The sequence below is a fragment of the Chiloscyllium punctatum genome, chromosome 20 (assembly GCF_047496795.1).
Source record: "Chiloscyllium punctatum isolate Juve2018m chromosome 20, sChiPun1.3, whole genome shotgun sequence".
Classification (NCBI taxonomy): Eukaryota; Metazoa; Chordata; class Chondrichthyes; order Orectolobiformes; family Hemiscylliidae; genus Chiloscyllium; species Chiloscyllium punctatum.
Window position 1 is genome coordinate 30,052,099 of NC_092758.1, and position 25,358 is coordinate 30,077,456.

Genomic DNA, 25,358 nt, shown 5'->3' on the forward strand with positions numbered 1-25,358 from the left:
GCTGTACTGCTTGGTCAAGGAGGAATCTGAACATGTCGGAGAAGAGGAAGATGGCAGCACGATCATCTAACAGGAATTTGGACATCCCGGTTGATGCGATGGTGCAAAGGAGGGAACTCTTCTTCTCAGAGGACTGGCAGAAAAGGCTGCAGCATCAGAACATGACAGGTTTTCATGGCTACCATCTGGGGCCAGAGCCATCTCAATGATGTGAAGAAACAGCCAGCAATGGCATAGGAAAGTCATATACTTGCTTCACTTCATCAGGGTAAGTGGTACACGTCTGTCTACTATCTTACACTCACTGTCCCTCTGCTGCTGCACCAAGGTTCATGCTCTGCCACTCTCATCATTGTCTGTGACACTTTTCCTCACTTGCTGTCACCACAATCAACATCCCACACCATTAACCCTGCATGACTTCTATGCTGGTCCCTCTTCTTCCCAGGACAGCTTATCATTTGTTGATCACCCACACCTACACCAACTTGCACTTGCATGGCATTCAATTAGTTTCTTCCACTCACTCCCACAGAAAAACAAACTCTAATATGGTAGAAAAGGCCTAGAAGGTTGGAGAGAAATCTAACATTTGACTCCTCAACTCCTGCAAGGAGAGAATTTGGGACCACTCTTGTGGAGATGCTGGGATATCCACATGCATGCCAACTGGGGAAGTATCATTTTTTATTCCACTGTAATTCTCAGAGTAACCCTGGTGTCAGCATTATTCATTGCATACCACGACCAACCATTGGCCACATTGCCTTCTTTGTCTTTTGGCTCACAGCCAGCCCCTTGACCACCATCGCACCGAAACAGCCTGCTCCACGATCAGCCACCTCCTCCAACTCTGAGCAAGAAAGTGTTCAAGAGTTAGAGTAAACATCGGCAAGGCTGCCTCCAGCACTCCCCAGTCAGCTCAGACACTGACCACATTGTGGGAAAGTTAGGCTCAGGGAGTGTAGGAGCACAATTTGGTGAGCACCTCACTGTGACAACTTCTGTCTGAGGCCAGCAATTTCACAGACTGCTAGTACTCAGAGGGCCCTCAGGGAACAGGCACCTATTCAGCCACAGGCAGGAGACAACTCACTGGTGATGGCAATCAGGAACTTTGTCCACATGCACAGAGAGGGACAGAAGCAGCAGACAGGTATGTGGGACACAATGGTCTTACATTGACCAGGGCTGCAGCAGTGCAGTGAGCCATGTGAGGGTTTGCCTTGTGTCTGCCATGGAGATCAGAGTCCAGCATCCTCAGGGCCTGCCAGAAAGCTGCGCACATCTGTATTCCAATGCCACAGCCATTGGTTCTTGCTGGTAATAGGAATGCTTTTAGGAACGATCATTCACAACAAAATTAGTAGCCACTAGAGTCATCAGTGGTCTACAGCATGGAACATGTCTCCATGACTTTGCTGGAGTTAAAATCAAACACCTAACTATTCTGATCCCATTTTCCTGCACTTGTTCCATAGTTGTGGAATGGCCTTGTCATTACAAGTCCATTCTGAAATGTTCTGTGGGATTTTGCCTCTACCAGTCTTACATGCAGTGGATTCTAGATTTCCACCACCTTCTGGGTGATTTTTTTTCCCCTCACACCTAAATCTCCTGCCTTTACCTTAAATCTATGCACCCTAATTATTGATTGCTTCATCAAGAGAAAAGGTTCTTTCCTGTCTACCCTGTCTGTGCCTTCACAATTTTGCGCATCTCAATCCTGTCACCATTCAGTCTCCTCTGCTACACGGAAAGCAACCCCAGTCTGTCCAATCTCTCTTCATAGTTGAAACTCTCCAGACCTTCCAACATCCTGGAGAATCTCCTCTGCACCTTCTCCAGTGCAATCACATTCCTTCAAAAATGTGGATTCCAGAACAGCGCACGATACTCTAGCTGTTATGGAAAACATTCCCTCTAATTTTTCCTGCCAATGTGTGGACCTCCAAGTTTGTGTGTGGCAGTACCTTCCATAAGCACAAACTATGTGCCCAAAAGCCAATGGCATGCATGAAGCTTCCCAGCTGCTATGATGCCACACAATATAGAGGGAACATTTGTAACAGGACTAAAGGTTACAAGATTAGGGAGAGGTGAAACCATGGAGGGAAGTGAAAATAAAGATTAGATTTTTTAAAGTATCAGAATGTGGGACAGGGGTGAAGGATGAACAGAATTTGATATGAGATACGAAATGCCTCAGAGTTTTGAATTGGGTCACACATGATGTTAAACTCAAATACAATGAGTATACTACAATGTTCATTATCACAGATGCTAACTTAGCAGGATTATAATTACCCAAGTTAACTCTGTCTCGCTTTTTGAAAATGGTTATGCCATTGGCCACTCCACAGTATTCAGGCACACTTCCATACAGCAGTCTTTGGGAAAGAAAATGCTAGAGACGGCTGACTCACATTTTGAGAAATTAGCACACACCAGTTTCACTCCCTGGGTACTTTTGGCTGCTAGCCTCAGTGAATATAAGGAACAGATTTTAATGTTATCAAGAGCTTGGACAGCAAAATTTGGACAGTTTAAAAGTGTCATTAACATTTGGTAAACCTATACTCCAATAAGGATGTGATTGATCAGTGTTTTAACATAGTGTGATATTGGAAGAAGCATTTTATTCCCATGTGTAACACCTTGAGGCAAAAAAAGGCTAAAATGTGCAATTTAACTCTATGATGAGTCTTTCCAATATCCTAAATTTTCATATGGGTTTAAATGTAATTTGTAGATAGGTGTGGAAAAACAATACAGCCAATTTATGATGCAGATATCAGTTACAACAGCACAGATATAATAGATTTGAACAACAGTTGCAGTGAAGAGTATGTTGTTGGAAAAAAAATTGTGCATTAAAAAGTTTTGAGAAAAATAGAAGTGGACCATTTTGAAATTAATTTATAAGATTCCTCTATCTTCTTTTCGGAGCTCATTGCATTGCCATACCACACACTTCCAATGGCAGGGATATTAGGTTGATGACTTACTTCAAGGCTCTGTATTTCAGCTGGTTCCCAAGGAATGCATGGAACAGACTAAGAACAATCCCCATGTTGATTTTAATTTCCTCTTTCTTCATCCAGTGATTGGAATAAGAGCCAGGTGAATCTCATTGAGTATGGGACCCTTGATTAGAGTTGCTAATCTGCACCAATTACAGAGCCCTGGCTGATGGATATAAACAGGAAACTTAGAGAGTCTCCTCACTGTAGGGACTGACTTTGAGCTGGCTGGTCAGAGTCCATGTATCGTGCACTTGTATATAAAGGGTGACTTTTTGATGGGATACAGGCTTCTGTGCATATATTTCATCCCAATGATGAGTTAAAATGAAGTCACATCAGAAAAAGTTTGTAGAACATTGTCTTGTGCTTCGCTTTTCATGTATATCTTCAAGCAAGGCCACATTCTATTGTTCATACCAACTTCATCCTTTGTTGCATGCACTAACTGCACTGAATACTGAAATGCTGAGATTACATTGGTGATTTTGTACAAATGCCAGTAATGAACAAAGTGAAATCTAAATCACTTGAAGTCTAATGCTTATAGCTATCTGAAATGGTTCAGAAGCAATTGTTACTGTCAATCATGAAATTTAATTCCATAATTCCTTGTTACAAAAAAAGTTCAGATCTTTTTGACTTCAGCCATTTCACCCCTGATCTGAGGAAAGTCCTTCCAATTGATCATGCAGTCCCTACAGTATATTTAATAATAAAGATGGAAATTGATTTCTTCAAGCAAATCAATCAACTCTCTGCCCCTGAACAAATCTCAAGGGACAGGTGGGATCCTAACTCCAGTGTTTGTCAGATAGTTTTAGTGAAGTCATAGTTTTGTTTTTGGGGGAGCATGCTAATGTTACATTCCTACCAGGATATCATAAAAACCCAAAGATAAAATTGTGATTTTTACATTTCTGGGGTCCCATCTTGTTGAGAATCCCTACAGTACAGAAACAGGCCATTCAGTCCTACAAGTCCACACCAACTCTCTGAAGATGATCCCACCCAGACTCACAGCCCTGCGTATCCCATGGCTAATCCAAACAACCTGTGCCTGCCTGGACACAATGGGCAACCCACCTAACCTGTACATCTTTGGACTGTGGGAGAAAACGCACACAGTCACATGGAGAATGTGCAAACTTCACAACGACCATCACCAGAGGCTGGAATTGAACCTGGGTCCCGAGGCCAAAGTGCTACCCACTGAGCCACCATGCCACCTCAAGTTTCTAATCATTCTGGTACCCCATCACATTGCTTACAGCAGATGTGTGCCCACACTATCATAGATTTTCGGTCCCAATAAAATATAAATCAAAGAATAAATGGTCAAGTCTACTTTCATATGTAAGACTTATGTATAACTGAGAACATGTGGATTTAATGTGTACACCACACATGCATGTATACATGTGTGTGCATGACTTAGCATGTAAAAATGTGTATAAAGACTTTGTTATTTATATGTATCTTGGTAAGTGTATCAGAAGTATATATAGTTCAAAGTTTATTTCATTCTGTTTTTTAGGTTTGGAAGGAAAATAGTTCTGTTTGGAACTATGGCTGTACAGACTGTTTTCAGCATAATTCAAGCATTCTCTCCAAGCTGGGAAATATTCTGCTTTCTGAATTTCATTGTAGGCCTTGGACAGATTTCCAACTATGTGGCTGCTTTTGTCCTTGGTAAATATCTGTAAAACTCAATATTTTTATCTGCTGTCTCAATATTTCTGTCATTCTCAGTATGGCACTAAATTGGTCTGGACAACCAGTAGAAAACCCATGGAATTTGGAGGCTTCATTTTGTTCCAGTTCTTTCCTGTAGAAAAATAGTCATAAAATTCTGAAACATGTCGTAGAACAAGAATATTCCAACTGGGAACATGAATCAGAGGATTACTGACTTGGAGGGAAAAAGTAAAGTTTGAATCATAACTCATAAAATGTAGTGTGACAACATAAACTATATCAGGGGTAAGTGTGAAAGTGGGGTTAAGGCCACAGTCAGGTTAGGTATGTTCTCACTGAAGGACAGAACAAGCTTGAGAGTTGTGTAACCTATTTCGAGTCACAAAGTCATACAGCCTCGAAACAGACCCTTCAGTCCAACTAGTCCTTGCTGAGCAAATCAAACTAGTCCCATTTGCCTGTATTTGGTCCATATTCCTCCAAACCTTTCCTGTTCATGAATTTATCCAAATGGCTTTTAAATATTGTAACTGTACCGGCATCCACCACTTCCTCTGGCAGTTCATTCCACATACGAACCACTCTGCATGTAAAAAAAGTGTATTAGAAATTACTTGGAGGTGCCGGTGTTGAACTAGGGTGGACAAAGTTAAAAATCACACAATACCAGGTTTTAGTACAACAGGTTTATTTGGAAGCACTAGCTTTTGGAGTACAGTTCCTTCATCAGGTGGTTGTGTGGAGGTAAAGATCATACTCATTGAATTTATAGCCAAAGGAGTCCAGTGTCATGGAGATGTGATACAGTAAACAATCTTAGATTAAAACTTTCATCTTTTATAACGGGATATGCTGGTTTGTGTTCGACTTCTAGTAAAAGCAGTATATGCTCAAATAAATAACTTTTTAAAATATAGAATTCAGCAGATTTTTGCTAACCCAGATGTAAGGGATTATGGAACCGAGGGTGTGTATGGTGTTAGGTTTCAGATTACACATTGAATATCAACACAGACTGGAGGAGCTAACTGACGCTCCTTCTATTTCTCCATTACTACTCTTGTAAGTCCCGACGAGCAAACCCATATGTAGGACTGCTGAGTGTGTTCATTATCTCTGAAGTAAATTCCACAATGAAAATTAAACACAACCCACTGCAATTTAACAATAAATCACTAAAGATTCCAGACATCCATCATCACTGCTATGAAACCCCCTTAAGTAAATAATCCCCATTCTGCTGAGCAGCACATTCCTGGCATTCTATTGCTGTGAGAAAATCCAAGTATTTGGATGTTAGATCATTCATGCTTTTATGATATGATAATTTGTTTATTTTCTATAATTAGTTTGCTCTGTGATATGCATGATTTTATTGTTCTGCTGCCTCCCTAAGGCACCTAGTGAATCTCCAATTGCTCCTAATTGATCCATAGGCACTCATTAACATAGCTTGATGTAGAATATCTTTTAAATGCTGTTCTTATATCATGAATGTATTTTTCAGTGAAGAAATACACTTTGTGGTGGAGCCATGCTAACTGTTAAATATGTTTGATTCTTCAGTTTTGATACATTGAGTAGCATCATCCACTCTGACTGGCTCACAAACGTGTTCCAGAAGCATAAATTGCATGAGTGTCCATCATGGAGGCTTTGCATCTCCAAGGATGCTTCACAGTTATCTGCTTCATCAACACTAGCCTGAATAGCAAAGTGACATATTATTACTTATGTAGCAGAGTCAAGGCTAATCTAGATCTTTCCCGATGAAGGACTGATGCACGAAACGTTGATTCTCCTGCTCCTCAGATGCTACCTGACCTGCTGTGCTTTTCCACTGCCACACACTCAACTCTAATCTAGATCCTTCTTTCTTTTTATTTTCTGTTTCCAATAAGACATAGTCTCTGTTATTGATTACTTCTCTGTCGTGAAAATTTGGGTAAGTATTATTAGAACCAATCTAGTTTTTAGCTATTTAAATTCTGACGTGATCTTATGTGCAGATTGGGTGACATGGGAGACTAGGAACTTCCCTACTCCCTGGGGACTTCCAAAATTGATGACAGATTTATTATTATAGATTAGATACTAAATTCCTGACACACATACTGGCACAAATTTCATTTACTTCTCTTGCAATGCAGGAATTTCAGTCATATATATATAAGGTTTGTGTTTATATATGCATTAAAATCATTTTTTTTCGAATTTGGTTTTTGAAAAATGATATGTGGCTCTTGGGGAATGTATATGTGGGGGTTACCTTATTAGTGCATTTCGAGCCATTTTTATTCTAAATCAGGATGCGAGAAAGAGTTCCTGGAGTGATAAATGGAATTTATTTGTATAGTGAGAGACTTATAATCAGAGTAAACATGAAAAAGTATTAGCTTGATTTCAGTTCAGAAGAATCAGGAATTGATTTTTTTTTGCTTCGGTGAAAACCCATAGTTTAGAAAGTGCTCAGTGAGAGTTTACAAAAGTCCGAATTGAATAAGATGTAAAACAGTAGTTTCTTCTAAAGAAAGGAGATGGTTGAGAAAAATGAAAAACTAAGTTATCTCTGTGTTTTGGCCTGAAATTTGAGAGCAGAAATCTTTGGTTGGAAATCCAAAGGGCTATTTGAAGCTGAGAAAATCTAAGCTGAGTTGTGAATGTAACCAGAGAAGAGCCTCTCAAACTCTTTGGGTGAGAATTGAAGGAATCAATTAAGTCAACCACATAGATATGATAGAGAGTGAAGGGAACTCTGTCTGATGTGAGTTCTGTAACGTGTTGGTGTTGGAATAGATGGGATTATATTTGTTGCAAATTATGTTACATGAAAATAGCTTGGATATTCTATTTAATCTTTATTTCTTTTGCTTAATGAACTTCTGTTTTATTGTTAAAACTAAACATGCAGCATTGCATGTTAGTGTTTCAGTGGAAGACCACCTTTGTAAATTAAAAACAAAACAAAACATCAAGGCACCTCTCAGTCTGGATGTGGCATGTCCAGTAATAACATTAGCTGGAATTACAACAACGAGATCCAAAACCTATTGTGATATGTCAGATTTGAATTGCTTGTATTTCATTTATATGTAAATAATGTAAAAACGCAATGGCTAGAAATTGTTTAGATGAAGGGGGGGGCATGGATAGAATAAATAGACAAAGTCTTTTCCCTGGGGTGGAGGAGTCCAGAACTGGAGGGCATAGGTTTAGGGTGAGAAGGGAAAGTTATAAAAGAGACCTAAGAAGCAACGTTTTCACGCAGAGGGTGGTACGTGTATGGAATGAGCTAGCGGAGGAAGTGGTGGAGGCTAGTACAATTGCAACATTTAAAAGGCATCTGGATGGGTATATGAATAGGAAGGGTTTGGAGGGATATGGGCCGGGTGTTGGCAGATGGGACTAGATTGAGTTGGGATATCTGGTTGGCATGGACGATTTGGACCGAAGGGTCAGTTTCCATGCTGTACATCTCTATGACTCTATGTCTGTAAGACTTAGAATGGGAGCAACATTAAATAGAACAGCCAGAATTTTTGGTGTAGCTGAAGTATGACCAAAATTTTTGCAGAGTGGAGGTTTTACTCATTCAAATGACTCATTTATGAATCTGAGCCACTTTGGGTTCAGTGTAATTTAAGTATTGACATCAGTTTTCAACTAAGTTGATCAACTGATTTGTGTGGGAGACACAAACAGTACTGGTACATTTCAGATGCCTATTGCAACACAGTCTGGCTGCAGAGCTCTGTGCCTAGCCGTGAAATCCAAGAAATGTTTGTAACAGAAATATCCACTCCAACTGCATTATCCACTATAAGTGATACCAGTACACTCAAGTATATTACCTGTGTTGAACATTTAGCATTTAAAATTCAGAAATAAAACTCTGAAATAGGTCACTGATCTAGAATGTGTTGGATTGTCCACTGCAATGCAGGTAGCGGGAATCAAATGTCTGAGTTCAGCCACCTATCTCAGGAGGAAATGCGTGCAAAGCCAAGATTTATGTTCTTGAAAGGCCCATCTCAGTGTTTTGGGACTTCATTCTAGTTGCAATGAAAACTTTAAGGTCTTCCATCCCTCACTCAATCCCACCACTTACTCCATATGCCCCATCCATGGCATTTCAAGCCCATTCACCCAACATAGGTTCTGCATTGAATCGATTAACTCTACAATGACAAGCAGATGTGTTAGCAAAATGTTTGGAAAAGTTTTGTTCATAGAAACATAGAAGATAGGAGCAGGAATAACCCATTCAATTCCTCAAGCCTGCTATGTCATTCAGTATGATCATGGCTGATCATCGAGTTCCATATCCAATCCTACCCTTCCCCGAGGTCCCTTGTTCCCATTAGCCACAGGAGCTAGATCGATCTCCTTCTTGAAAACAAACAATGCTTTGGCTGCAACTATTTTCTGTGGTAATTAATTAAACAGGCTTACCATTTTCTAGGTGAAGAAATTTCTCCTTATCTCAGTCCTAAAAGGTTTATCCATTATCCTTCTCCTCTTAGATCTTTAGAGGTTTCTATGAGATTACTGTACATTCCTCAGTGAATACAATCCTAATCAACTCAATCTCTCTTCATACATCAGTTCTGCCAGCCCAAAATCAATTTAGTAAGTTTTTCCTCCATTCTCTCTATAGCAAAAGCATTCTTACTCAAATAAGGGTCCAAAGTTACCCTCAATATTCTAGGTGTGGCCTCGTCAGTGCCCTGTATAATTGTAGCAAGATGTCCTTGTTCTTGTACTTGAATCCTTTCGCTATGAAGGCCAACGTAGAGTTTGCCTTTTTTACTGCCTGCTATACCTGTGCACTTACTTTCAAAGACTGGTACACAAGAACACCCAAGACTCCTTGAACATTCATCTCTCTCAATTTACAGCCATTCAAATAATAATCTGCCTTCCTATTTTTGTTTCCAAAGCGGATAACCTCACATTTACCATAGAAGTTGATTTTACTGCAGACCAAGTAAAATGTGAATCATTCAGGCCCTTGGTACTTTTAATACCAGAACCTGAAAACATTTGCAACATCTTTACCTTATGGAAATGAACATTGCAGCATTTACAGAACGGACAAGAGAGCAAGAGCAGTCTTTCAAGTGATGTTTTGATAATCCAATGGATGCCTTGAACTTTCAACCAAGCTTCGTTGTACATTCCTGGTCCCTCCGAGAGGCCATGTATAAGACCTTTTGAACTTATCTTTCAAAAGCTCCCTCATCCAGAATATACTTCATGACAGTTCTGAAATGCCATGAACCGCAAGTTCCTCAAAGGTTGCTCTGACTGCCTATATGCCTATCCCAGAATATGCCTATCCCAGCAGTAACGATAGATAAGTACGCAGAGTGAAGGTGCCTTAAATGCATCCTCAAATGTACAGAAGAAAATTAGAAAGCTTTGGGAATGGAGTCCAGAATCCCGGAATCAGCTCCTGGTTGCCATTTTCACACCTTCTTGGAGTCGCCTTGAATCCATAAAAATCCAGCCTGTTAACTCTGTTCCTGTCTCCACAGATATTATTTTATCTGCTGTGTTTTTCTGAGCATTTTCTGTTTTGTTTCAAATTCTCCACATTTCTGCTAATTTGCTCCAGTTTAAATGTTTGGAAAGAGCATGAGAAGGGAGATGAAACTAATTCCAGGAGTAAAAAAAATGAACTGTGAGGAGAGGTTAGGCAACTTTGGGTTTAGAGCTGGAGAAGGACAGTTATGAAAGGATTTTCTGAAGTACAGAAATGGAATATATGAGATAGTAATAGATAATAACAAATAGATGATGTCTTTAAAAAAAAAGATATTCAGCTCAGATGACACAACTCAATAATTAGTGGAAATACCTTTAAAGAACATCAGGTAAAGCATCTTTACTGAAGTTCAGACCCATGCTTACAATACCTGTCCACTGGTACAAAAACATCAAAAAATAGTGGGTTGATGAAAATGTAGAGAATGAGTCATTCAAAATACTAGTGTAATAAAACTTTATGGACTGAACCTGGTGGTCTTTTGTAATCACTAATTGTTCTTGTGATTTTGCTTCCAAAGACGGAAGTAATCTCTAGTCTCAATGTCTGCTGGACTGTTCTTTATGAAACCTTTCTTTGTTTTTAATTGCTTTTCATACATATTCCATCTCTCTCCTCTTCTTCCTGTCATATGCTGCATTCCATTGTTTACTTGCTTCTGTTTATCTTGCTCAGGAACTGGCTCCAGGGCGGCACCTAAAATGGACTGACGTTTCAGTTCTGCATCTAGGATCCTTCTTTCAGCTTGCTTTAGTAGATTAAGTTGAGGGAGCATTACAATACTAGAAACATTTTTTCTTAAAAAAGGTTGAAAACCAGAAAAATAACTTCATTTTAATGCGGCCAAAATAGGCATTGAGATAAAATGAAGAATTAACAGAAAATCAATGTTTTTTTGACCTGTTTATTCTTTTACAGGATCAGAAATGCTTGGAAAATCAGTTCGGGTTATGTACTGTACACTGGGAATCTGCATTTCTTTTGCGATTGGCTATATGCTTCTGCCTTTGGTTGCATACTTCATAAGAAGCTGGGGGCCTCTGCTTTTGGCCCTGTCTATCCCTGGTGTGTTCTACGTTCCTTTGTGGTGGTAAGTAGAAATTCTATACTCATTAGGTAAAAATGTTTATTTCCTTCTCAGGTTGATTTTGACCAAGATAAAGCCAATGAGAGTTCTTCTTGTATGAGAGTATGGATGGGATCAGATTGCCTATGTTCTATGAGGTGTTGTTACATTTTCTTGACTGTGAAGGGAGGCTGAATGTTCAAAGTGTGATTTTTGCTTTTATTGCTGAGGCAGTAATTGAGTCAAATGGTTGCCACCCCTTTGTAATTTGACATAATTTGACCAGATTGAAATCAATGTGTTGAAAATTAAATGGGATTTATAACGGGAAATTGATCAACTCCATCATATTACTAACAAGGAGATGACGATGACCATTAAATCATATTGGAGGATTGGAATGATATTGGACAGTCAATGTGTTATAGACCTATCCATTCATTTCATGAGCTTATAGTAAGGTCTTAATACTAAATGCATTGAAGCAGAATTTTTTTTTGTAACAACATCTTTTGTTATTTTCTGTAATTTTAACTGTGACTGACATGAGAAAAGAGTTACATTAAAATGAAAGATTCCTGTGTGACTGCTGCATATTTTGAAAGCGAGTGATGTGACAATCATAATAAGTACATATTGCACTTGTTCAAACCATAGTTAAAGTGTGGCTGCTTACAAACTGGTGTTGAGAGGTTGTAGTGCTTTGGTTGGAAACAAGTAGCTTCCTGATGAAGGGCTTATGCCCGAAACATTGATTCTGCTGCTCCTGGGATGATGTCTGACCTGCTGTGCTTTCGTTTTGCCACACTTTTTGTCTCTGATTTCTAGCATCTGCAGTCCTCACTTTCCCCGAGCAAGTGGCTGATTGGCTTAGAATCCCAACAGTGTAGATGCAGACCATTCAGACCACACCGACCCTCTGAAAAGCATCCACGCAAACCTGTCCCCTATCCCTGCATTTCCCATGGCTAATCCACCTAACCTGCACATCCCTGGACACTTTAGCATGGCCTATCTAGCCAACCTGGCCTGTGACAGGAAACCAGATCACTCAGAGGAAACTCATAGGGAGACATAGGGAGAATGTGCAGACTCTACAGAAGCAGTCTGGAATCAAACCCAGGTCCTTGGCACTGTGAGGCAGCAGTGCTAACCACTGAGTTAGTGTGCCACCCCTGGTTCGAGAACCAGTGACAAAGGTCTGTTTGCCTGCCAACAATTATGTGGTTGGTTCTCAGCAAACATCTCCAGACCTCCATCCACTTAGGAGGTTTCTTTGTTCTCTGTGGTAAAAAACCATAAGACCATAAGACATAGGAGTGGAAGTAAGGCCATTCGGCCCATCGAGTCCACTCCGCCATTCAATCATGGCAGATGGGCACTTCAACTCCACTTACCCGTATTCTCCCCGTAGCCCTTAATTCCCCGAGACAACAAGAATCTATCAATCTCTGCCTTGAAGACATTTAGCGTCTCGGCCTCCACTGCACTCTGCGGCAATGAATTCCACTGAAGAAAACTGTTTTTTTCTCCAGCAGTTGTAGTAAACTGTGACTTATAATTAATAAAATAGATATTTCTGTCATAAATGAATCAGCTGCCCTGTGTCCCTTGCAAACCAGTGGAAGCATCCAAAAAACAAAGACTGAGAAACAGCGTTCTGATTAGCATGAGAACCATTTCAGAAGACCAGTCAGCAGCTTTCCCAGCTTTCCCCCCCATCCATATCACCAATGTTTTCCTGTTTGTGTGTGGGGTAGAATCTAATTAGTTGTAATAAATAGCAATTCTTACTAGGTATTTAAACCTGGTCCTTTCTGACAACTCACTCTAAAATACAGGTAAATCTGGGAATTTTGTGTACTTTTAAAAATCTTTAATTTGGCGGCAACTCTGAGGGCAGGGCTTGATGTTACAGAACTATTTGGACCTGGATAACTTTTATTGGTTACTGTGCATGGCAATTATGAAAAGGAACTGATGATTTTTTTTCCATTTTGCTTTTGTCTAAAACAATACTACTTTTGTTCAAACATTTTTCAAAGTTTTTGTCAATGTACAAAATAGATTACAGGATCCCTACATTTGGCCCATTTAGTCGACACTGATCCTTTGAACAGCATGCTACTCCATCCCCACAAGCCTGTGTGGGGTTTTTACCATGGTTAACCCTATAAACCTGCACAACCACTGCACAATGGACACCACTGCGCAAATTTTAACATGCCAAACCACCTAACCTGGACATTTTTGGACTGTGGGAGGAAACCAGAGCACCTGGAGGAAACCCGTGCAGACAGACACAGGAGAATGTGCAAACTCCACACAGTCACCTAAGATCTGTCTCTTCACACTAGGTTTCTCATGTAGCTATGTCACAGGACAGAAAATAGGGATTAAAAGTGGAGATAAACATGAATGACAAATTCAAAAGCAAGAGCAAGAAAAGAGGATTGAAATCAAGAGTGAAAAAATGTGAAAGAATGAAGTTCTTTGTCAAACAAAGAAGAAACATTTAAATGACAAAAGTAGAAAAAGTAACAGAAGTAGAGGAGTGTTAAATGAAATAGGAAAGCAGTCGAGGCCGATAGAAATAGTGGTGTGAAAATATCTCCCTATAGGGAACGAAGAGGCAAGGTGAGCGAGTCATTAAGTAGGCAATTGTGAGGCAGAAATTAAGGTTGAGAAGAAGAGAAACAGAACTGCAAATAGGGACTAGAGATGAAAGAAGTGGGAGAAACCAGAATTAATGTAAATAAAAGTAAGGAAGGAGGAAGTTAACAGGGTCATAGAGTTATACATGGAAACAGACCCTTCAGCCCAACTTGTCCATGCTGACCAGATATCCTAAACCAAACTAGTCCCATTTACCTGCATTTGGCCCATATCCCTCTAAACCTTTCTATTCATGTACCTGTTCAAATGTCTTCTAAGTGTTACAACTGTACCTGCCTCTACCACTTCCTCTGGCAGCTCATACACATATCACCATCTGTGAAAAGGTTGGCTTTCAGGTCCCTTTTAAATGGTTCCCCTCTCACCTTGAATCTATGGCCTTTAGTTTTGGACTCTTCTACCCTGGAGTAAAGACTGCACAGAGAAAGTGAAAAAAAAAGCATGATTCTATTCTCTGAGCATACTGTAAGTATTAGATTGCTTGCATGTATGGTCTGTATGAGCATCAGTAAGGCGTTTGACAAGGTTCTGCATGATAGCTTGGTTAACAGGGTTAGATGACATGAAATACAGCGAGAACTAGCCATTTGGATACATAACTAGCTCAAAGGTGAGAGACAGAGGGTGGGTGGTGGAGGGTTGATTTTCAGATGAGAGGCCTGTGACAAGAGGTGTGCTACGAGGATTGGCGTTGGGTTCACTGTATTTTGTCATTTACATAAATTATTTGGATGTGAATATAGGAAGTATGGTTGGTAAGTTTGCAGATGAGAGCAAAATTATTGGTGTAGTAGACAGCCAAGATGGTTACCTCAGAGTACAATGGGAATTTAATCAGAGTACAACGAGTCAATGGACCAAGGAATGGCAGATGGAGATTAATTTAGATAAATGTGAGGTGCTACATTTTGGAAAGGTAAATCAGGACAGGACTTATACACTTAATTATAAGGTCCTGGGGATTGTTGCTGAACAAAGAGACCTTGGAGTGCAGGTTCGTAGTTCCTTGAAATTGGAGTCACAGGTAGATAATCTGGTGAAGATGACATTTGATATACTTGCTTTTATTGGACAGAGCATTGAGTATAGGAGTTGGGAGGTCATGTTGTGGCTATACAGTACATTGGTTAGGCCACTTTCAGAATACTGCTTTCAAGTCTGGTCTTCCTGCCATAGGAAGGACGTTGTGAAACCTGAAAGGGTTCAGAAAAGATTTACAAGGATGTTGCCAGGGTTGGACAGTTTGAGCTATAGGGAGAGACTAAATAGGCTGGGGCTGTTTTCTTTGGAGTGTCAGAGGGGTGACCTTACAGAAGTTTATAAAATCATGAGGGGCATGGATAGGATAAATAGCCAGGTCTTCTCCCCAGGGGTGGGAAGTCCAAAACTAGAGGGCATAGGTTTAAGGTGAGAGGGAAAAAAATTAAAAGGGACCTGAGTGCAACTTTTTCATGCAGAGGGTGGTGCATGTATGGAATGAGCTGCCAGAGGAAGAGGTAGAGGCTGGGACAATTACAATACTTAAAAGTTATCTGGATGGGCACATGAATAGAAAGTGATTAGAGGAGTATGGGCCAAATGCTGACAAATGGAACTAGATTAATTTAGGATACCTGGTTGGTCTGCACGGGTTGGACTGAACCATGTTCATTCTGTATATCTCTACAGCTGTGGTCTCTATGCTGCATATTTAGTGTTTGGATCTTGTTTCATGTTTCCTGATGCTTGTCCTCATGGATTCACATGACACAATTCCTGGAAATAAGACTATCCATAAATTAGAAGCCATTCTTGAAATTGAATTAAAAATAGATGAGTGATTGCAGGAGCAGTGAGCTTTGAAAACAGCTGTGATTGTTTTCTGCAATGTATCACATTAATTACCCATGACTGATAATTTGAGAATATATCCTATTTCTGAATTAAAGAGTTTTACAGAGTTCTTTTGTGACTGATTGAAAAGAGGTGATTTTTTTTAACTTGTCAAATGTTCTTATGCGCATTGCCTGAAATTTCAAGATGTAAAATGTTTCATCTGCTAATGAATTTTGAGTTTGAGGCTGATTTTCCTGTTTTATTAGTATACTTGAATCATGGAGTGAAAAGCAACGAACTAGAAAATAAGTCAATGTAATGTCTTTGTCACGTGACACCTTAGTTGGTGCTGGTGACATTTGTAAACTGAACAGCAAAGAATTTTGGAGCTATCCTGGCACTTAGCTGACTGCTCTGTTGAGTTTGTTGATGAGAGTTAGAATTTTGAATAAACCTTTTACCTCATCGTATTGGTAAGCAAAGTATATCAGTGGCATTTTCAACATAATTAATTAAACTTCCTAACTGTTGTGTTAAACTGATTAGATCTGGGACTGGGATTTTTTTTCCTATGCTACTGTGACACCATATATGTGGAAGAATTCTATCCACCCGAGAGTAACAGAGTTGAACCTAGTGAATCCCCCGATCAGCCTAAATTAGATTTCACAGACTGAATTATAACTTTGCTGGCTAATCTGCTGGCTGGCAGCGAAGGTCAGGTTGGAGTGGAGATGGAAAATCCCTTGTGTTATACAACTGTAGAACTTGCAACACCGTTAAAGGGCTGTTGGCTTCCAGCCGGGGTAAAATTGCACAAACATCTTTGCGCCCACTACAAGATAACATCAAAGTTTAACTTGCAGATCATTTGTCTCATCCACAGCAAAATCCAACTTTAGCTACTGACTGTCCATGATAGTAGAGAATAGTGTATTAAAGGTGTAGATTTGAAATTAAATTTTTTTTTGACAGAAAGTTACAATTGATATTTTTATTAAGAATGGCTGAAGGCGAGTATAAATTGCCAGAGTATGATTGCCTACTGATAGTCTCATAACCTTATGAATTGGGGACGAATCAAGACATGTGAATAGGGGCTGTGTCCCTTATCAACGAGAGAACAAACTATGGTCTTGGCATTTTAAGTTGATAACAAAAGTTGGAGGATTGAGCTATAGGGAGAGGCTGAATAGATTGGGGCTATTTTCCCTGGAGCATTGGAGGCTGAGAGGTGACCTTATAGAGGTTTATAAAATCCTGAGGGGCATGGATAGGATAAATAGACAAGGTCTTTTCTCTGGGTGGGGGGGGGGGTCCAGAACTAGACGGCATAGGTTCAGGGTGAGAAGCGAAAAATATAAAAGACACTAAGGGGCAACTTTTTCATGCAGATGGTAGTGCGTGTATGGAATGAACTGCCAGTGGAAGTGGTGGAGGCTGGTACAATTACAGCATTTAAAAGTCATCTGGATAGATATATGAGTGTGAAGGGTTTAGTGAGATATGGGCAAAGTGCCAACAAATGGGACTAGATTAGGTTTGGATATCTAGTCAGCATGGACGAGTTGGACCGAAGGGTTTGTTTCCGTGCTGTATATCTCTGTGACTCTATAACTCTGAACTCCATGGTTGAAATTGAACACAAACATGAATTTTTTGAATGCCTATAAGTTATGGTCAGATTTTGATAAGATGACGGATGTTGGTCATTCATCCTATGGAGGAATATACCATGGACTTTAATTGTAAAAGAGTGGACTAATTAAATTTGGAGATTCTTTCTTCAGAATTGATATTTAAATACATGGATTGTGCTAAGATTCTGTGCATAGACAAACTCCTGATGGACCCCTAACTGGGATTTAATTCTTGGATCAGATATCTGCTGCCTTGAAAATGTCCTGACGAAGAAGTAGTTTTCAGAGTTTGATTGTACAGATGAGGCATTTCCATGATGTTGCAATAACTGGAGGAGGCAATGATTGCAACGTTTCAAGATCAGATATTGGACACTGACACCATTATAGTGGAAGAGTTAAAGATTCACCAGTGAGGGTTGACATGAGGTCAGGGAGTAGGAAGATTTTGTGGCAAGGAACGGGGTTAATCTGTCAGGTCCATGACCTTCAGCTGCTGAGTGTTTTCAGAATTGTTTTGTTTTTGTTTCAGCTCTCCAGCTTCTGTGTTATGTTGCTTTTTGTGTTTTTACTTCAGGGATATAATAAATAAGATGAGAAGAACATGATGATTCCATGCAGTGTAACTGGAGTAAGCTATTTTATTGTTGCTGATATAATTTCTAGTACGATAACTTTGCAGTTTAAAAAGAGCCTTCAATGAAAAAAGCACAAAGTAAACTCAACATGCAGCATGATAAAGCAATTATTTTTGGAAATACTGAATCTGCAGTTTACTTAATAAAGATGTTACTATATATTCCCTTAACAAAGATTTATAATTAAAATGTTGTAGAATTATTAATGGCAGCATGTGATAAGGATCAGAAAGAAAAATGAATTGTCTTAAGTTAGCACAATTTGCTCACCTTCTTGTCAAAAATTAAAAGTCCTGCATAAGGATGCATGTGTGATTGATGAGTATATGAAGTACGTTGAAGAGATTTGGGTGAAATGTGAAATATGTATCAGTGGACACCATCATGTCCTAGTGCAAGCCTTCCTGGCACATAATTTTCATTAGATAGTTGATGTAGATCGAAAAATATCTAGTTTTTTACAATTGATTTTACAATTGATAACTTTACACTTGTCCTGGAAACCAGATTCAGTGTTCAGTAACAAAAGGAAAGTTAAAATGGTGGTTGTAGATAAAGTCGTGGAGAAATAGATAAAGACTATACTAGGGCATTGGCTATGATCCTGACTGATAAGCCTCTCTAAGGTTACATCTCAACCTTCTGTGGTCCAGTGAAAAATGTCCCCTCCCTTCCATGCTCTTCTTAAACTCAAACACTCTATTCCCAGCAACATCCTGGTCAATCTCTTATGAACTCTCTCCTGCTTAATTATATCCTTCCTCTGACAAGACAACTAGAGCTGGACACAGTATTCCAGAAGAAGCCTCACAAATGTCCTGTACAATCTCAACATAACGTCCCAACTCCTATACTCAAAGGTTTGAGCAATGAAGGAATGCATGCTAAAAAGCTTCAACACCCTATCTACACGTGATGCAAACTTCAAAGAATTATGTACCTGGACCCTGAGGTCTCTCTGTTCTACAACACTACCCAAGGTCCTACTTTTAACTATAAGTCTTGCCTTTGTTGTTTTACCAAAATGGAATACGTGGCATTTATCCAAATTAAACTCAGCATGATAATTAGAGATAAATGGTTTTAATCTTATCACGAGTACAAAGACATGTTAGATATTGACCAAAATTGGGAAGTATCCCAGAGTTCATAGTATTTTTAAAAAGATTGGCAGAATGCCGAAGATGAAAGGACACACCGACAGTAAAGGGTGAAGTGAACACAATATTAAGGAAGAAGTTTTGCTTGGGATATTATGCAGTAGAATTTGTAGAGTTTGTAGTTAATACACTTTGAGGTTGTGAATAAAAAGAGTCAGAAAATGCTGGTGGAAGCAGTTTGTAGGCTCCCTAACAGGAATTACATCATTGATCTGTCTGTCTTTTTCTCCTGTGCTCATTTCTGAGATTTGGGCCAGAGATTAGATCGGTCTACACCTCTGGGAAAAGTACTGTGATGTTTTGTCATTGACTTTGAGTCATACAGCTGTACAGCACGGAAACAGACCCTTCGGTCCAACTCGTCAATGCCGACCAGATATCCTAAATTAATCTAGTCCCATTTGCCAGCATTTGGCCCATATCCCTCTAAACCCTCCCCATTCATATACCCACCCAGAAACCTTTTAAATGTTGTAATTGTACCAGCCTCCACAACCCTCTGCATAAAAAAAGTTGCTCCTTAGATTCTTTTTAAATCTTTCTCCTCTCACCTTAAACCTGTGACCCCTAGTTTTGGACTCCCCCAGTCGGGGAAAAGGTCTTGGCTATTCACCCTATCCATGGCCCTCATGACTTTACAAGCCTCCATAAGGTCACTCCTCAGCCTCTAATGCTCCAGGGAAAACAGCCCCAGCCTATTCAACCTCTTCCTATGGCTCAAACCCTCCAACCCTAGCAACATCCTTATAAATCTTTTCCGAACCCTTTAAAGTTCACAACATCCTTCCTATAGCAGGGCGACTAGAATTGAACAGGATATTCCAAAAGCAGCCTTAGAAATGTCCTGTATAGCCTCAACATGACCTTCCAACTCCTATACTCAATGCTCTGACCAATAAAGGTAAGGTATTAAACGCCTTCTTCACTTTCCCATCTACCTGGGACTCCACTTTCAAGGAACTATAAACCCACACTGAAGGTCTCTTTGTTCAGCAACACTTTCCACGACCTTACCATTATGTGTATATGTCCTGTCCTGATTTGCCTTTCCAACATGCAGCACATCACATTTATCTAAATCAAACTCCATCTGCCATCCCTTGGCCCATGAGCCCATCTGATCAAGGTCCCATTGTACTCTGAGGAAACCTTCTTCATTGTCCTATACGCCTCCAATTTTGGGGTCATCTGCAAACTTAGTAACCATACCTCCTATGTTCACATCAAAGTCATTTATATAAATGATGAAAAGCAGTGGACCCAGCGCCAATGCTTATGGCACACTGCTTGGCACAGGCCTTGCTGACTAGGAAATTCTCTCATGCTTTCATCATCTGCCACTAGACATATACACGTTGACAATATTAAGCTGTTTGACCATGTTACAAATGCACCTTTCATGCCTCACAAGTCCTGGCTTAGAGACACAAACAGTACTGTGATGGTTTGTCATTGACTTTGAGTCATAGAGCTGTACATGACTCAAAGAGGATAGTGCTGAGAGGATAGTGGACAAGAAAGCCTAATACAAGCTTTAACAGGAGATTTCAGAAAATAGTCATATACTGACAGATCATAGAATACCTACACTGTGGAGACAGCCCATTCAGCCCATTCCACCCCTCTGAACAGCATCCCACCAGACTCACCCCAGGCCTCTGCATTTCCCATTGGCTAATTCATCTATCCTACACAGACCTGGACATCATGGACGTTTAACATGGCCAATCCACTAACCTGCACACCTTTAGACTAAAGCCGCTTTTGGAATATCCTGTTCAATTCTAGTCGCCCTGCTATAGGAAGGATGTTGTGAACTTTAAAGGGTTCGGAAAAGATTTACAAGGATGCTACTAGGGTTGGAGGGTTTGAGCCACAGGGAGAGGTTGAATAGGCTGAGGCTGTTTTCCCTGGAGCATTAGAGGCTAAGGAGTGACCTTATGGAGGCTTATAAAGTCATGAGGAGAAAACCAAAGCACCCAGAAACACCAGGAGGATGTGCAAACTCTACACAGTCACCTGAGGGTGGAATCAAACCTAGGTCCCTGGTGCTGTGATGTAGCAGTACTAATCAGTGAGCCACTGTACCATCCACAAAGCCCTCTGATTTTGTGAGGGAGAAATGTAATTGCAATAGCCCTGAAAAACAACAATACACATATAGAGTCCATGATTTGAATTGATTGCACAAATGAATGAGTGCTGCAGAATAGTTTCAAAACAAAAGGAGGTCCATATGAAATTTTGGTGGTTGCTGGGGATAAGAGTAAATAATAATAGAAGCAGAATATGATAGTTTTCTAACACGAGTCCTCTGACACCTACATTTAAAGATTGTATTAAGCTTTCTTATTTACTATTCTTTCAGGATAATAAAAGCAATACATAAGGAGTTTGTAATTTATTCTGAACTACCAGAGAGATGACGAACTGTAAGCCTTGTTACGTAGAACCATTTGTACGGAAAATAAATTTTCGCAGTTGAGGCACAAAAACAGAAATTGCTGGAGAAGCTCAGCAGGTCTGGCACCATATGTGGCGAATTGGTTTGAGGAAACGTCATTGGACCCGAAACATTAACTCTGATTTCTCTCCACAGATGCTGCCAGACCTGCTGAGCTTTTCCAGCAATTTCTGTTTTTGTTTCTGATTTCCAGAATCCACTGTTCTTTTGTTTTTTAACTTACTGATGAAATTTTGAAGGTTAAAATGAGGTTTGTTGCACAGGGTTTTTAACAGTGAGTAGCTAGTACAGATATTAGGGTGCACTGTCTTACAGCTGGACAGTATACCTGACATTCCTTTTGGTTCTTTTAACCGCATATTCTTTGGTCTCTCGATTATTCCCTATAAAAGGTACATTTCTGCAGGTTAATACATTTCAAACAGACTTGTTTTACAATCAGTCATTGGGATTCAAAGCCACGTGCAAGAACATTAGTTTGGAACTTTGTATCACTATCTTTGATGTTATCACTACACTATGTTTAAAAAGAAAATCAGCTTTGGTTGAATCTAAAAAAAACACTTCCTTCATCAATGGTTTATGGTACTCCCACAAACTTCTCTCAAGCTAGCGCAACTTCCAAAATGACTCCTTGACTGCCTATTACCTCTTCACCCAGTCAACATAATATTCACATTCTCCATTCAGCACTTTCATGCATCCTATTGTCAGGATCAATGTTTATTGTGGCTAATTAATAGATATTACCTCCTACCACCATTAAAATTCTTCAGAAATTGTTCATCCCATCTAAGCTCTTCTGGGATACTCTTGTGTAACTGGTGCTTGATAACTTTTTCAGAGTAGTTATCCTCTAAGGAGAGCACCATGGACTTCCTTCTTCGAGACCTGACTCTCTGTCATTTATGCCCTTATGCCAGGAGACCAACATTTTGCTGACCAAAGACAACCTCTGCCTTCTTTACGCCAAAAGTGACTATCCCATTAAATTGTTTTTCACAAACTCTTCCACCACTGATTTCAACAAGAAGTACAAGGAGGTCTTGGTTACCAGCATTGAGAGGTGCCTGTTCTACTTTTCCCCTCTCATTTGAATGTGAGACCAACACCAGGATCCCCTTGGTCCTGTGCCTACATCTCTCTCCAGATTCTTTTCCCTTTCCTCCTTGCCCTTGATAAGCTTAAACTCACTTCCTTCAGTAAACTGCTGATCTCCACCTTTCTTTCCCAATCTCCCCACACTAGGTGACATTGTAAGTGGTTTCCATTTTCAAACACTAACTCCTTCCCATTCGCTATTGCTATCGTTCCTTCCATTCTCATTCTGTCTTGAGAAGAACAACAACTTCCCTTTAATGACCAATTTATACATGAAGCAAACCCTTTGAACAGCTTACTGCCAGATTACAATTAATACAAATTGAACACTTTGGAAGGATGGGCAAGTGCAACTTTCTTGTTCACTTTCCAAGATGTACTTAGCTTTCTACAGGTAAGCACCAGACTCACAGTCAGCATTTAATCCCAGAATGCAAGGGGTTAGTAAATTATCAAAGGGAAAATAATGGGTTTAGTATAAATTCAGCCATTGCATCATTAATTTTTCCATTTATGTTTTTAAATGAAAGATTAATAGGCTAGGATTGACGTCTGGAGACTGTGTGCTGTCCTGATGAAATATTTTCAGGCATCACCTTGCTCAGTACAAAATGTATTTGTTCTGCCCTCCAGCTCTTTTACTGTTAGTCAATGAAAAGGATGAAGAAGATATGATTTAGTTATCAATGCATCATTTGATTAGAAAGAGCATTTCATATTGAAAGCCATACACCCATTCAAAAAACAAACTAAAATTCTTTTGTTGCGTCATTAAATTATTTTTAATTGACTTCATTAACTTATTCAGGAATGTTTCCATAGAGCTGATTTTAATTCCCACCAAGATTCATGTGAATAGGAGAATGATTCATAGCATGCTCTTTGCCCCAAATTTCAGACTAAAGACATTTTAATTCTCAGAAATCACATGCACACACTGATCAGCAACTTGTCTGTCACACTTGGAAACAGCTGATGACTGTGAACAGAAATTAAGGAGGCTGCTGGGGTGAGTCCTTGGCAGGGCAGGATGTGAAGGAGCACATGCTCTTCCTGGCCACAGAAAGGAAAGATTTCAACACATCTCCTTTTTTCTATCAACACTGAAGGAACTCTGACTTCCTTCAGAGTAGAAAGTGACACCCATTCAAGCCTGAGTTTAAAAAAAACGTTGTTGCCCTGTTGATATGATGGGATTCCACTTAGTATTCAGGCTCCAAGCTCCTAACAACTTTGAGTGGGGATCTCAGCTACCAAACTGTAAACTGGTAACCAATGAGCTTCTGGTAAGAATGGTGTACACTTTAAAACTCACCCTGTCCCATCCTTCTTGGCTGCATTGGATAAAAGTTTTAGCTGTGCATAGAAGAAACCTTGTTCTGACAACCCGTATTTTCCATGTAGTTGCATTGCTGTTGTCTTTGTCTTTGTTGATTCCAGGGATCCTATTTCTTATGTTTTTCGATTCATGAGTATGCTTTATTTTTGGCTGTGTGGGCGTGAATGTTGAACATAAAAATTTTGCTTGATTCAAACTGATCTAAGCACTGAGTATAGTTGATGTCATCACTAAGAGAAATGAATGATCGTTGAAGGCTTGTCAGGGATTCCAGGCCTTGCCCCTACAAAATGAGACATTAACAAAGAATGTGTGTGTGTAATTTTTGAAAAAAAAATATTTTGGCATGTCTTCTTGAACTACTGGTCTGTTCCTGGAAAGAATAACATTCTGTTTTAATGCAAAGTGTAGTAGAAATTGGGCACTCCAAATCATTGTCCATAAGGAATTATTGAATCATTTAACACTGAGCTCAATGGGGTATAAGTAAATGCTTCAGGGATTTAGAGCTGAATGGCACTGAGATACAGGTCAGCCGTGACTTTACTGAATGGTGGAATAGGCTCAAAGAGCTATATAGGCTTTTCCTGTTTCTGTTATAGACCTTTGGGTTCAGGAAGAGTAAGTCAACGTACCTCTCCTTGTGCCTTTTTAGTGACTCCTGTAAGGAAGGTGAGAATGGCCCTGTAATAACTTCAGCATGGACGGTTTACTGGTGATCACTGTCTGAGCACAACATAATTTATCTCTCTCTGAACTGACTTCACTCCATGCTCTCAGATCCAGCTCTGCCCTTGTAATCAAGTTTGATGACTAGGCTGGTGCTGTTGTTATTTGGCATACTGACCTCTACAATGTGGAGGCTGAACATCACCTCTCATACTTCTTCTCGTCTCCCCTCAGGCCACGACCTCACCATCAAACATTGGGCTATTGTGTCCAGCACTGTCATTAACGTCATCTTGTCTGGAGACTTTCCCTCTCCCTTGCCTCCCAGCACACAATCCCCAACCCCCATTAAGCCTACTTCTACCTTCGTCCCAAAATCGCAAACTGGATTTCCCGGGCAGACCCATTGTTTCTGCCTGTTCCTGCCCCATGACTCTATGACTATCTCTGGTAGTTCTAGTTTATTGTTAGTTTTTAGTTCTACAGTCTACAGTCACATAGCAAAGGGCTAGTTATCATCT

General features: G+C 39.9%; 1 protein-coding gene across 2 annotated transcripts in view; it reads left to right on the forward strand.

Moving 5' to 3' along the window:
• The window catches only part of LOC140491998 (organic cation/carnitine transporter 2-like), a 106,394-nt gene that overhangs the window by 12,281 nt on the left and 68,755 nt on the right, over nucleotides 1-25,358 (forward strand). For both annotated transcript variants that reach the window (XM_072590572.1, XM_072590573.1), the window contains exons 3-4: nucleotides 4,561-4,715; nucleotides 11,188-11,359. In XM_072590572.1, the coding sequence (XP_072446673.1) occupies nucleotides 4,561-4,715; nucleotides 11,188-11,359 (327 nt within the window). The remainder of the gene's footprint in view (nucleotides 1-4,560; nucleotides 4,716-11,187; nucleotides 11,360-25,358) is intronic.